At 45.5% G+C, this 15003-nt stretch overlaps 1 protein-coding gene across 1 annotated transcript in view; it reads right to left on the bottom strand.

Annotated features, from left to right (window-relative positions):
* LOC140906191 (tubulin beta-4B chain) overlaps window positions 1–15003 on the bottom strand; it is a 61424-nt gene that overhangs the window by 42392 nt on the left and 4029 nt on the right. Inside the window, exon 2 of the mRNA XM_073329685.2 lies at window positions 12466–12566. Coding sequence (XP_073185786.1) covers window positions 12466–12491 — 26 coding nt within the window. The 5' untranslated portion in view covers window positions 12492–12566. The remainder of the gene's footprint in view (window positions 1–12465; window positions 12567–15003) is intronic.

Here is a 15003-nt window from a genome sequence, read left to right as displayed (position 1 = left end):
CCTCCTCCTCCTCCTCATCTTCTTCGTCCCCAAAACCTGCTTCCGTATTGCCTCCATCTCCATTGAAGGAGTCAAACAACACGGCTGGGGTAGTGGTGGCTGAACCCCCTAAAATGGCATGCAGCTCATCATAGAAGCGGCATGTTTGGGGCTCTGACCCAGAGCGGCTGTTCGCCTCTCTGGTTTTCTGGTAGGCTTGCCTCAGCTCCTTCAGTTTCACGCGGCACTGCTTCGGGTCCCTGTTATGGCCTCTGTCCTTCATGCCCTGGGAGATTTTCACAAAGGTTTTGGCATTTCGAAAACTGGAACGGAGTTCTGATAGCACGGATTCCTCTCCCCAAACAGCGATCAGATCCCGTACCTCCCGTTCGGTCCATGCTGGAGCTCTTTTGCGATTCTGGGACTCCATCATGGTCACCTGTGCTGATGAGCTCTGCATGGTCACCTGCAGCTTGCCACGCTGGCCAAACAGGAAATGAGATTCAAAAGTTTGCGGTTCTTTTCCTGTCTACCTGACCAGTGCATCTGAGTTGAGAGTGCTGTCCAGAGCGGTCAGAATGGAGCACTCTGGGATAGCTCCCGGAGGCCAATACCATCGAATTGTGTCCACAGTACCCCAAATTCGAGCTGGGAACGTCGATTTAAGCGCTAATCCACTTGTCAGGGGTGGAGTAAGGAAATCGATTTTAAGAGCCCTTTAAGTCGAAATAAAGGGCTTCACTGTGTGGACGGGTGCAGGTTTAAATCGATTTAACGTTGCTAAATTCGACCTAAAGTCCTAGTGTAGACCAGGGCTGAGAGAAAAGATCCCTTTGTTGAAGATTCAATATCCTTTCTATTAAGAACTAAGAAAACCGCAGCGCCAGTTCTCTGGAGTTCCAAAGTGTCCTCCAGCGGACAGTTCTAAGGTACAATAAACCTAGCAGGAAACAAAAATTAACAAAACCCTTCCAAGTCCTCTGTATACATTAAAATAAGTGAAAAAAAGAGGGCACAAACCCATTTTATCATCCTCTATAGGTCACCTTTAGAATACCCCTCAGGCTGTATGTTCCCACGGTTAACTCACGTAAAACAATGGATGTCTGTTTGCAGTCCTAGCAGAGGATTTTCAACTGCATTCAGTGTTGGCCCCAATCTGCTGCCATTGAAGTCAGTGGTAAAACTCCCACTGCCTTCACTAGGAGCAGAATTAGGTGAAGGCGGAGTGTATTTTTTAAAATGCCACCCTTCAAGCTTTGATGAAATAACCAATTTTAAGAAGTGCACACATTAAACTTGCTTCAGAGTAACAGCCGTGTTAGTCTGTATTCGCAAAAAGAAAAGGAGTACTTGTGGCACCTTAGAGACTAACCAATTTATTTGAGCATGAGCTTTCGTGAGCTACAGCTCACTTCATCGGATGCATACTGTGGAAAGTGTAGAAGATCTTTTTATACACACAAAGCATGAAAAAATACCTCCCCTCTCCCCACTCTCCTGCTGGTAATAGCTTATCTAAAGTGATCACTCTCCTTACAATGTGTATGATAATCAAGGTGGGCCATTTCCAGCACAAATCCAGGGTTTAACAAGAACGTCAGGGGCGGGGGTAGGAAAAAAAACAAGGGGAAATAGGTTACCTTGCATAATGACTTAGCCACTCCCAGTCTCTATTCAAGCCTAAGTTAATTGTATCCAGTTTGCAAATTAATTCCAATTCAGCAGTCTCTCGCTGGAGTCTGGATTTGAAGTTTTTTTATTGTAATATCGCAACTTTCATGTCTGTAATCGCGTGACCAGAGAGACTGAAATGTTCTCCGACTGGTTTATGAATATTATAATTCTTGACATCTGATTTGTGTCCATTTATTCTTTTACGTAGAGCTGTCCAGTTTGACCAATGTCCATGGCAGAGGGGCATTGCTGGCACATGATGGCATATATCACATTGGTGGATGTGCAGGTGAACGAGCCTCTGATAGTGTGGCTGATGTTATTAGGCCCTGTGATGGTGTCCCCTGAATAGATATGTGGGCACAGTTGGCAACGGGCTTTGTTGCAAGGATAGGTTCCTGGGTTAGTGGTTCTGTTGTGTGGTATGTGGTTGCTGGTGAGTATTTGCTTCAGGTTGGGGAGCTGTCTGTAGGCAAGGACTGGCCTGTCTCCCAAGATTTGTGAGAGTGTTGGATCATCCTTCAGGATAGGTTGTAGATCCTTAATAATGCATTGGAGGGGTTTTAGTTGGGGGCTGAAAGTGACGGCTAGTGGCGTTCTGTTATTTTCTTTGTTAGGCCTGTCCTGTAGTAGGTGACTTCTGGGAACTCTTCTGGCTCTATCAATCTGTTTCTTCACTTCCTCAGGTGGGTATTGTAGTTGTAAGAATGCTTGATAGAGATCTTGTAGGTGTTTGTCTCTGTCTGAGGGGTTGGAGCAAATGCGGTTGTATCGTAGAGCTTGGCTGTAGACGATGGATCGTGTGGTGTGGTCAGGGTGAAAGCTGGAGGTATGTAGGTAGGAATAGCGGTCAGTAGGTTTCCAGTATAGGGTGGTGTTTATATGACCATCATTTATTAGCATTGTAGTGTCCAGGAAGTGGATGTCTTGTGTGGACTGGACCAGGCTGAGGTTGATGGTGGGATGGAAATTGTTGAAATCATGGTGGAATTCCTCAAGGGCTTCTTTTCCATGGGTCCAGATGATGAAGATGTCATCAATGTAGCACAAGTAGAGTAGGGGCGTTCGGGGACGAGAGCTGAGGAAGCATTGTTCTAAGTCAGCCATAAAAATATTGGCATACTGTGGGGCCATGCGGGTACCCATAGCAGTGCCGCTGATTTGAAGGTATACATTGTCCCCAAATGTAAAATAGTTATGGGTAAGGACAAAGTCACAAAGTTCAGCCACCAGGTTAGCCGTGACATTATTGGGGATAGTGTTCTTGACAGCTTGTAGTCCATCTTTGTGTGGAATGTTGGTGTAGAGGGCTCTTGTTTTTTCTTACCCCCCCCCAAAACGTTCATGTTAAACCCTGGATTTGTGCTGGAAATGGCCCACCTTGATCATCATACACATTGTAAGAAGAGTGGTCACTTTAGATAAGCTATTACCATCAGGAGAGTGGGTTTGTGTGTGTGTATGGGGGGGGAGGGGAAGGGGGAGAGAAAACCTGGATTTGTGCTGGAAATGGCCCACCTTGATTATCATACACATTGTAAGAAGAGTGATCACTTTAGATAAGCTATTACCAGCAGGAGAGTGGCGTGGGGGGGAGGTATTTTTTCATGCTTTGTGTGTATAAAAAGATCTTCTACACTTTCCACAGTATGCATCCGATGAAGTGAGCTGTAGCTCACGAAAGCTTATGCTCAAATAAATTGGTTAGTCTCTAAGGTGCCACAGGTACTCCTTTTCATTAAACTTGCTGTTACTCTGATTCTCTCTCTAACCAATACCCAAGTACAACATTATCCTAACACTTCCTATCCCAACCAGGCCAAATCACCACCTTTGTTTCCTCCATCAATAGTTCATTATTCTTCAGTCTGAACCCCCCCTGCCAATTTACTCCTCATTCCCCTCCACTGCTGAGAAGGAAGCTATGTTCTTCCACCTCTGAGAGATGGGGCGGAGGGTGTGGGGAGAAGTAAGAGGATGTCGCTAGTCACGCTTCCACTCACCGATGGCAGAAGTGTCCAGCACCCCCCCATTTTGTTGTTTGCTTCTTCTTGGACCAATTGGCACTTCCAGCAGTCATAGGACTTTCTGATCCAACATTTTTCAATCTTCATTTAAGGAGGGACATTGCCCTACATTTTTCTCACTGTTTAAAACACTCTAACCTCAGAAAAGACTTGGTTTTCCCCCCCTATTTCTAATCAATGAGAGGCTAATCTAAATTACAATTGAATATAAGGAAAGCCAAGAAACTGGATGTTCACATCATCTTTTGGCATATTAATTAGTCAAAACTGTTAGGCTTAATTTAGTGAACTGTGGCACAATCACATTAGAATAGTGTTATTTGCTCACTACAACCACTACAGTTAATAGCCTATAAATGAGCCTTTCCTTTATAATAATCCATTTCCAAAGGCTTATTATTTTGCTGTAAAAATTGAGTCCACACTGAATCGTTACACTTAAGATCTCAGCCTGGGAAAAGCTTCTTTACAAACTGTCCTACGTATCCCTTTGGGGCTTTGAGTTATTGCATGTAAAAAAAAAAATTAATCTTATTTTGTGCTTACAACTCAGCTGTGGCCGCTAAGATTCTTACCAAATTTGGCAGGGCGTGTTAGTCTATAAAAGTGCCCCTGCGTTTAACAAGCAAAGAGTGACTTCAACATCAAACAGCCACTGAAAGCAAAAAAAACAATCCAAATATGTAGTGACTGTTAGTTATCCCTATCTGATGATGGTTCAATTTTTTATATGCTGTAACTTGGTGACTTCACTCCAGTTCCAGTTAGATTGGTATCCACAGGCACACAAAAAAGTGGGTACCCTGTTGGCAGAGGTCAGTTGAATTGCCTAGTACCAAATGGGTCATGGAACCCATACTATGATTTTACCCCTTGTGACGGAGTCCACTCACCACAGCAGCGCCTCCTGCTGGTCATCACAGGGATTAGCTCTGCTAGCCAGTACTCCCTCTGGTGGCGCCACTCCTGTCATCTTCTCCGCCTGCAGACTTCACTCAGTCCAAGTACCGTAGTGTCCTCTTCATGACTCAGCCCTCCAGCCATGTCACCATCTGCAGTTATCCCCTTCTGGGAGGAGGGGAATTAGTATCACAGTCCAAATCCTGACAGGTTTCAGTATCCTGCCACTTCCCCAGTGGCAAGCGGGGTGGGGGGGGACACCTGGGGCCCCCCACTACTCTGGGTCCCACCCAAGAACCCTGTGGATAGCAGCCTCCTGCTGCATCTCTTTAACCTCCGTCTCTGCTGCTTCAATTCCCTGGGCCACTTCCCCACGGCCCCAGCACCTTCTTCGCCCTCTTCCCTGGGCATTCAGCCAGCAAGTGCCAGCAGCCAGCAAGGAGCTCCCTCTTGTTCCCCTGGTCCCTGCCAGCAAGTGCTCTCTCTGAGGTGCTACCAGTTCTCAGCCCCTCAGGGACACAGTCGTCACTTCCTGAGCACCCAGCAGCCACTAACCCTGATCTTCCCTGCAGCTCCCTTTTATGTGAGCCCACTAAGCCCTGATTGGCTGCTTCCTGCACAGCCTCCCTAGGCTGCTTGGAGGATTCACCTTCACTGCTCCTTTCTGGGCCAGGGTGGCAGGCCCATGAGGCATCCATTAACTCTTTCTTCTCCAGTGTGGGTTGAACACCCCATCACACCCCCACTGATGCTCCCTCCAGAACATGGTTAAGGCACATTGCCAGTGTCTTTCAAATGCCACTCACTGTCATGTTGTGGTGGGTGAGGGCCCCCTTGAGTCCTCACTAGATCACAATTTGGGCTGCTCACAGAGTCCTTCCCTGCTTGTGGCATATAAGGGATTCTCCAAACAAAAAGGTTCTTTCCCCTCTCCGTCCCCTGGGAGAGGGAGAATCAGAATAAAAGAAAGGCAAAGGTGGTCAGTTTCTCAGGCAGTCTTTTAGTCACCCCTTTGGGGTTCAGCTTATCTGCAGATTCTAGTGGCCTTGGTCAGGGTTAGGGTTTGCCTCCAGCCCCTCTTTTTGCTCACCCCCATTTTATACTTGGTCTATGAAGCCTCAGGGGCAGCAGGTCTGCAACTGTCTTCCTCTTTGCTGATCTATCCCTGTCGCCAGCTGTCTCTGAGGCACAGCCTTCTTCCCCTAGCTGCCCCTTTTCTGGTGGCATGCTTTCCTTTTCATCTCTCCAGGCACAGCAACCTTTACAGGTGTGTCTGCTTAGTGCTGGCTGAGCCCATAAGAGCTCATTAGCCTCCTCTGAGAATGCCCCCTCACAATCCTACCCCTCAAGTTGGAAAGGCCATCTTAAGGCTGGTCATCTTCATCTCTGATTTCCTGCTGAAAGAAATTGGTACTAGTATGGTCTTTTCCCTCCCAGTGCTGCACTTTGAGACTATAGGGTTGTAGTACAAGGTACCATCGCATTATACGCAGGTTTGCGTCTTTTATGATATGGAGCCAACATAGGGGGGCTTGATCTGTGGTCAAGGAGAAGGGGCTGCTCAGAATCCACCGCCCACTAATTTGCCTCCTCTTCAACAACTGAGTAGGCCTTTTCCTTTAGGGAAGAGCTTCATGCTCAGGCATAGGATTGGGTATTCCTCCCCTCTGAAGTCCTGTGAGAGCATGGCACTGGGACAGACACCTGAGGCATCTGTGTGCAATATGAATTAATGGTGGGAAAACAATAAGGGCTGAAGAGCAAGGGCATCTGGCACAGTCGTGTTTGCTGCTCGTTAAAAGCTTCCTCACTGTTCCCACTGTATCGGATCTTCTCTGAGCTGTTGCCTTTTATGAGGTCTGTAAGGAGGGCTCCAAATGAGGCGAAGCCGGGGATAAACTTCCAGTAATACCCTGTCAGGCCAAGAAAATGCCTCACTTGTCTGGGGAACTGGGCATCCGTTAGGACCTGTACCGTGTCGATCCCTGGTTTCATAAGGCTTCCCGCGATGCAGCACCCCAAATAGGTTACTTCAGTCGTGGCTATTCAACATTTTGCGGGGTTGGCTGCAAGACCTGTGTCTCAAAGGGCTTTTAACACTGCCTTTAAGTGCTGTAGATGGTCTCCCCAAGTAGGACTGTAAACAACATCATCTAGGTTGGCAACAGCATACTGATGATGCGGACTGGGGATCCTATTCATAAGTTGGAAAGTTGCAGCAGCCCCATGGAGGCTGAAAGGCCTCGTGTCAAACTGGAAATAACTGAACGAGTTTGCGAAAGCAGTTTTCTTCTGTGAGGATGGGGACAGAGCGATCTGCCAATAACCTTTTGTCAGGTCAATAGTGCTCAGATACTTTGCTGGTCCCATAACTCCTCTACCCTTGGCATCGGGTAGGCACCAAACGTCAAAATGGAATTAACCTTCCTGAAATCTATGCAAAACCAAACTGTCCAGTTTGGGAATTAGAACTATAGGGATCTCCCATTCATTTACGGACTTCCTAATTATCCTCATCTCCAGCATTGTTCATATGTGTCCCACATCCTCCATGGGAACGGTAGAGGCTTCTCTCTGACTAGCTGGCCCGAGGTGATCTCTAGGTGGCACTGGAATGTGTTCCCCCACGGAGTGCGAGGAGGAAATACAGTTCCAAAGTCACTGGTCAATTGGAGGAGTTGCTTCTTCTGTGCAGGGGTACAGGCACTGGTGTCACTTCTTGGCCACTGGGTACTTGGGGCCCTAATTTGGGCTCTGTGAGGGAGGGAATTATCAGCAGGGCCTCTTTTGTCTTCCAAGGTTTAATAAGATTCACGTGATAAATTTTAGTTTTCTTCTTTCTACCTGGCAGTTTTGTCTCATAGTCCACTGGCCCTGCTTGTCTAACAGCTTCAAATGGACCCTGCCACTGGGCCATTAATTTTGACTCAGCTGAGGAAGCCATAGAATGATCCAGTCATCAAGGTAGGTCTGTAGTTGTGCCCCTTAATTATAATTTTGTTCCTGAGTATGTTGGGCCTTTCTCAAATTCTCTCTTGCAAATACTCCTAGATTCCCAAGTCATTCCCTTACTTGTAAGACATATTGGGTTGCACTTAAGTTGCCTATTCCCTGTTCCTCTCAGCCCTCTCGTAACAAGGCCAAGAATTCCCTGTGGTTGGCAGCCATAGAGTACTTGAAGGGACAGAACCCTGTGGAGGCCTGCAGCACCTTCCTTAGGGAAATCAGGATTGGCAGGAGTAGCTGGTCCTAGTGCTTAGGGTATTTACTAACGAAGTGTCTCAACATTCTCTTCAGAGTCTCATTAAATTGCTCCACTAGGCCATCTGTCTGCAGGTGGTACATTGAGGTTTTCAGGGACACAACCTTCAGAAGGGAGCCTAATTTGCACATCAACAGGGAGGTGAAGTTAGTCCCTTGATCCAGTACTATTTTGTGGGGAAATCCCACACGTGAGAAGAGCTTCAGGAGCTCTGGGGCTATCACTGTAGGTTTCACAGCATGAAGAGGAACAGCCTCCACATACCTGGCTGCTTAGTTCACAATAACTAATATGTACCTGTGCCCTGATGCCGTTCTTTCCAGAGACCCTGACAGTGACAGTGTTCAGAGGTTCTTTCAAGGGGCATCTCAGTCAAGGGCAGAGGGACCACGGATGCCTTCAGAGTCCTGTCATTGTTGGCTAGCGAGCACTCCGGACATGAGGCACAGTATTCCCTCACCTCCTGATGCATGCAAGGCCAGCAGAACCGGATTAGTACCCGTGCCATTGTCATCTCTCTTCCCAGTGCACAGGATGTTGTGCACAAGCTGCAACACTGTCTAGTGATACTTGCGTGGCACCAGCAGTTCTGTCTTCACTATCACAATTTGCTGATCCCTTTCGATTTGATAAAGCTGCTTTTTTCTCAAGCACAAAGTGCGGATACTGCTTGACCCGCTGAGGCTCTGTTACTTCCCCATTTACCGAGGTCAGCTGGTCATATGCATGACTCAGCGTAGGATCATTTCTCTGTTCCTGCACTAAACTCCCACCCTACAAGAGAGCTTCCAGGTCCGGACTGATTGCCTCTTCTGTCCCTTGAAGGATAGATGATCATACTGCTCAGGATGTTCCCTCCTCAGGGTCTTCTGCTTCCCCGAGGTTTACCATGCTCTGGGGCGCCTGCTGCAATGAATGACCCGTATCCCTGTTCCCTGGACAGATCTGTTTGTCAATGTTTATTGAAAAAAACAAAGGACAATCATAGACCAGGAGTATGGGGTAGGCTGATCCTTCAGCTAGAGCTACTTCTTTCACCTTGGTAGGCATCCCCAGTGTTAGTCACAGACATTGGCTGTGGTATGTTTTCACATCGCCCTGTATACACTATAAGTGGACTGACTTTGTATGAATGTTGTCCTCTCCTATTAGGGAGGCTTGGACCACCATCTGACTACAGCTGGAGTCCAAGAGTCCTTGAACTATCACTATCAACTTAGCAGGGAGTCCTTTTCCGTGTGCGGGTTTCTGTTGTCCCGCCCTGGGCATATCCACTTTCCAAAAAAGGGCATTTGTTTCATGTGTCCTGTCTGCCCACAGGAGTAGCCAATTATCCGGCTGGCGCTGCCTGTACTTTTCCTAGCTGGGGGTGAACTCAGTCGTGGAGCAGTGGCCAAACCCTGTTCTACAGATTCTATTTCAATTGTTTGAGGTGCTTGGCAGTCCCACTGGCGGTGGTGGGTGTGAGCCCAACTCCCTTGGACTTCCCATGGTCTAAGGGGCTCTCTGACCTTCTGGAAGGACACCCTCAGGGTTGGACTCCTCAGAGTGGGTGTTACTGGTTTGAGGTCACCCTCCCAGGTGTCACTCCAGTCCATCCTGTGAACTGCCAAGGCCCTGGGGGACTCTGTCTCTAGCAATCCCTCAGATTCCAGAAAGTCCTCCATCACCACACCACATCTAACAATGTCCCAGGGCAGTGCTGTAATAACCACTTTCTGCCTTTTACTGGTAATATCCTTATTGTTTGGTCACAATTGCCTTAGCTACTTGGGCCCCAGAAGGTCTTCTGGATGGAGCCACTTCCAAAGGTGTCGCCTCAAATGCTGCGCTACTATCCGGGGTCTGGCCTTTTTGGGGTAGATCTTGGATCAAAATATTGCCAATGGGTTTCCCTCAGGAGTGTCCAAATAGTCCAAAATGGCAAACCTTACTTGTTTATAGCCCTTAGCCTCCTCTAAGTCCAGGCTACAGTAGGTCTGCCTGTGCCAGACCAGTCAAGTGCGAAACTAAAAAGCCCACTGCTGAGAGGGCCACAGAGATGCTAGTGCCACTCTCTCAAATGTAACTAAAAAGGCCAGGATCATCGTCTGGTCCCATCTTGGTTAGCTTCACAGGTACAGGTGGGGGACCCACCTCAGCAGAAGTGTGACCCACTGGTACTCTGTGGGGGGGTATAGGGCCAACACTATCTGTTGTATCATTTCCTTGTATAACTCCTGCTGCTGAGTCTTCAGTTCCCTCAGCAGCTGTTGCTGTTGCGTAGTTGGAACTTGCTGTCGGGTAGCCCACTGCTGCAGCAATTGCTGCTGGAACTGTCACTGCTGAGCCCCACGCTGCTGTCGCATGTCCGCTAGCCATCTACACCACTGCTCAGGTTCCATCTTGCTCAGAACTGCTAAGCTCAATAAATACCCTTATATCAGGTGTAGTTATGCCCACATTCTTCACCACTTGAGGTGGGTGAGGGACCCTTTGGGCTGCTCACAGAGTCCTTCCCTGCTTGTGGCATACAAGGGATTTTCCAAACAAAAAGGTTCTTTCCCCTCTCCGTCCCTGGGAGACTGAGAATCAGAATAAAAGAAAGGCAAAGGTGGTCAGTTTCTCAGGCAATCTTTTGGTCACCCCTTTGGAGTTCAGCTTATCTGCAGGCTCTAGTGTCCTTGACTAGGGTTAGGGTCTGCCTCCAGCCCCTCTTTCTGGTTACCCCCCACTTTATACCTGGTCCATGAAGTCTCAGGGGAAGAAGAGTCTGCAAATGTCTTCCTCTTTGCTGCTCTATCCTTGTAGGCCACTTTCTCCAAGGCCTCTGCCCTAGTCACATCCCCTTCCTGTGGCAGGCTTTCCCTTTTTAAGCTTCCGGGCACAGCAAGTCTTACAGGTGTCTCTGGATAGTGCTGGCTGAGCCCATAGAGTGTGGGTGCGCACCCTCACACATGTCCTGTGGAGTACCTGTTCTGAAGAAAGCTTCAGTTCAAGGCTGTCTCTCTGGCTGCTTTTGTCAGGCAGCTGTGTTTCTTAAAAGGGTATATATGAACATGAGTACGGTGACTAAATGCACTTCAAAAATACAGTTAAAACTCACATATGTATATAAAGCAAAGCAGCAACTGCCAGTCTCAGGGCCCTGGGACCTTCCATTCTAAGCGTGTCACAAGTTTCAAATAGTCTGGTTCTGACTGATATCATTGCCACGTATATGATTTGTGTGTCTGCTTTAATTTGCCATTTCCCCCCACAGGGCAACTACCACAGCAGCATTAATATGTCACATAACACCATACTCAAACCTGATGGTTGTGAAGAACCACTGGCTATTGACAGTCGAAAGAGTGGTGGGACTGTGGGACAAAGTACAGACAGAAAGCCTGCAAATGTCAGGGACAGTGCGGTCTTGAGAAGGAATAAAATGAATAAAGACACTGGGCCAAAAGGGCATAGAGCAGAGAGATACAGAAATACAGGCACCTCTGGGCCACACACTATTATCTGGTCAACACCAAGAACGTGCTTGGTGCTGCACAGCACATAGAAAGAAAGAGTGCCTGCCCCAAGGAACATACAGTCCAAGGCCTCAATCCTGCTAACGCTTACGCCTGTGCTTAACTTTAAGCATGTGAAGAGCCAAGTGATGTCTCATATGCTTAAAGTTATTATAACCACCTCTCGTGATGTTCTAGGTCTCAGAACATTTGGTGTTTTTCTTAAAGTGCCAGTTCCTGTGAATAAAGAAAATCTGAGCTTTTTATTTTTTTTTTGGCTAAGAATTTTTTAGGCCTCTTGATTGTGGAGAAAAGCTTGAAAAAGTGAAACCTAAAGGCTCGAAAACCAGAAGGCAATTCAAAAGAACCTCAGACTTTTTTTTTTTTTTAAATAATCTCATGATTTTTGAACACTTGGTGTTGGCAGCACTGAATTAAGCAAGTGCATAAGTGTTTGCAGGGCTTAACAGAAGACGAGGTACGCTAGGAAATTCGGAGGTAAACGTGATTTTTTTTTTAAACTAAATCTACATCTTGTGCTTAAATACTAATCCCAATATTATGTTTATTCACCACACAAAATCTTGCTGCACCATTTTTCTATATGCACAGGAGACTGCCAGGAGAACCATGAGAACAAAGTATTATCATCTTAAGAAAACATTTTAAAATTCTGTATTCATTTTTTTATTGACAGAGTTTTTATACAAAGAGAGAAAATGAGACCAGGCTCTGGAAACAGAGAGAGAAAGCAAGTGGGGGCAATGAAGGCAGCTGGAGAGACACAGAACTGCTGCAGCAGTCAGAAAACATGTCCAGAGTCTGAGGTCAATCAACAAGGTGTAAATCCACAATAACTCCAATGGAGATACACAGACAGTGGTAACAGATCAGAATATGGACTTAGAAGAAAAGGCACAATGAGCATTTTAAACCATAAAAAAGGAACATAAAATATTCATTAGACAGTTTCTGGTAAAAATATTTTACCTCGGATTTAGGAAGCTATTCTGTATGGAGTCCAATATTAAACCATAAGTACAATCAATTGGACACGACAGTAACAATTGCTATCTCCTGCACGTCACCAACTCTCCTTATTTTATTGCAATTGATAAACATGATACTTGGCACTAACCTTAAAGCCCTTGCTTCCTGAGTCATGTGAATATCCAAGACCCTTAGCTGTCATGGTTGCAGAAAAGAGCTTGACAACGTGACTAAAGTGTAACCTAAGGACTAAAAAAACAGAAGGTAAAGATAGAGAATCCAATTTTTTTTTTAAATCTCATGATTTTTAAGCCAATCTAATAATTGGGGTTTGACCCATGATTTTTAAATGTCTGCGGTTGGCAATACTGCTCCTATTATGCAAGCACATAGGGTTCTGAAGCTCAATAAAAATCTGTCTAATCATACCAGTGACTACAGAGTACAATTAGGACAACAGCCCTGCGCTAGCCCTACCTCAGCAGTTTGTCTGGGGAGATGTTGCCTGTAGTGAATATTGTTTAATTCATTTTGGACAAGGTACCTAATGGCCTTCAGGCACAGAGCACTAGGGTAACTGTGTGAGCTGATTTCTGCTGCCCATGCAAAGCCCCTCTGAAGTCCATGGGACTCCACATGGATGCAGGATTCTGCAAAGACAGAGCTCATTGGAGGATCGATGCCTAAAATATTAAAAAGTTGAGTTATCAAAGTAACAGATAATGAAGTTCTAATTACAGCCCAGGAAAAGTGACAACAATAAATTCCGTTATGTACTGGCTTAATGGTTTGCAGGAGTAGAGTCTACATGTGTACAGGATCAAGCTCCTAACGATTACCGCTGGTTGAATAGCTGTGAAAATATTGTCCGATGTTGACAAATGTTATTTCTCAAGTCAGTTATTCATATTAAATCAGCTATAAAGATGACCAAATACTTAAAAAAGTGATTTGTCAAATAACAACAAATACCAGCATCAAGTCATATATTCCAGCAGCTGACTAAGATTTCAATTCTGCAAACTTAACTTTAAGCACACAAGTAACACCTAATAGGGGGCCTAGTGGTGATGTTACACAGACCAGAGAAAAACATCATTTAACTAGTAGATCCCAGGCTGGGTTCTTCACACTAACCGAAGAAACAACTTTTCATTCATAAATTGAATACATTTCACCTAGAAATTGTTGACATTAACTATAGAAGCCCATAATTCCTTTTTTCAACAGTCACTTTTCAGAATGAGTTGACTAACTTATAAGGGAAAGCTTTATTAGTGACACCACACAAGTGAAAGACAGTACTTATATCACTGTGGGAAATAATGATGCAGAGAATCTTTTCCCATGGGTAAGCCTATTTCAAAGAAGCAACACCTAAATGCTTTACTATTCAGCCTAAATAACCTGCTGGGTTACCTCTGACTTCCTTTTTATCACCCCACAGCTATTGGCAGTAGACCCTGGGCATAACACAGGTGGTGACTTACCACGGCTTCTTGTTAGCCCCAATAAAAGGGGAGAGCAGCCAGCCTCCCTCCCCCTAGGGAAATCAAAGACCCAGCTGTGTACTAGCACAGCAATAGGGCATATACTGAGGGAACGTTACATCAGGTAAGAGGATTAATAAATTCTACTGTATGGGCTTATTTTAGAAAAATAATTTATTAAAAGTTGGGGTTACTTTCATGTCCCCATAACCAACCACCAATGGGCGATTTAAAAACTCATCCTCCTAAGCCTGATTGAAGAGTCCCTTAATTTAAGAGATCCTCAAAGTTAAAATACAGTTGAAATAAAACATTTGAATTGGATGGGCCCAAATACAGTGTAGTCTACTGGGAACTCTTTCCCCAGCTGTAGACAACACAGGCAGCCTAAAGTCACTTTTGGTGGCACATCCACTGTCCTTGATCACATTTTGCTTGCTCCTGCTTCTTAACAAAACCAGTATCCTTTTTTCTGCTCTGCTCTTGTATAGCCCCTATCATTGCTAGACAGTAGACACCAGAGCAGATACAATCAATTGAGCTGCTTATGGGGAGATGATTTGGGTGGTGCTGATCATGCAAACATTTATGCATGAGTGTGGGACTACGCACGTGTACTAATCAATTCAGTAGGGTTGCTCATGTGGATAGTTACTTGCATGAATATTTGCATACAAGATTAGGACCTTGTAGCTTCCTGTATATTACTTGGACCTTCCGTGCCAGGACCTCATACCAGAAAAGCTAATATGGGAAACTCCCTCTAAGCAAGCCCCTTGTAGCTGGGCTGGGCTTGTAAACTATGAAGATTGTTCTGTGTGTGTTACAATTACTTTCTCTGCTGAATCACTATTTTTGGCTCCTATCCCTAACAGACCATGTTCAACCATGTATTATCTACATGCTAACAGTCACCACACAATAGCGTATTAAGTAATTTATTTGTGGATTATTTAATTAATTTTACACAATATCCAATTAACAACTAACAATATACACCACTGAATGCTATCTGACAAGTGTACTGAACAGATTGTGTCTTGTATTGAATATCACATCGCATGTTGCAGCACTTTCAGCTTGATCCAAATCCCAGATTTGGAGGGTTTTTAAAAAAAAAAAAAAAAAGTCTTCATGCAATTTTAAATTTCAGCCAATAATATTGTAATTTAAACACTCCCCTCCCCCACTACAGC

The sequence above is a fragment of the Lepidochelys kempii genome, chromosome 2, assembly GCF_965140285.1.
Source record: "Lepidochelys kempii isolate rLepKem1 chromosome 2, rLepKem1.hap1, whole genome shotgun sequence".
Lineage (NCBI taxonomy): Eukaryota > Metazoa > Chordata > Testudines > Cheloniidae > Lepidochelys > Lepidochelys kempii.
Note: the sequence above shows the minus strand (reverse complement) of the source record. Positions and strands in the feature narration are given on the sequence as shown.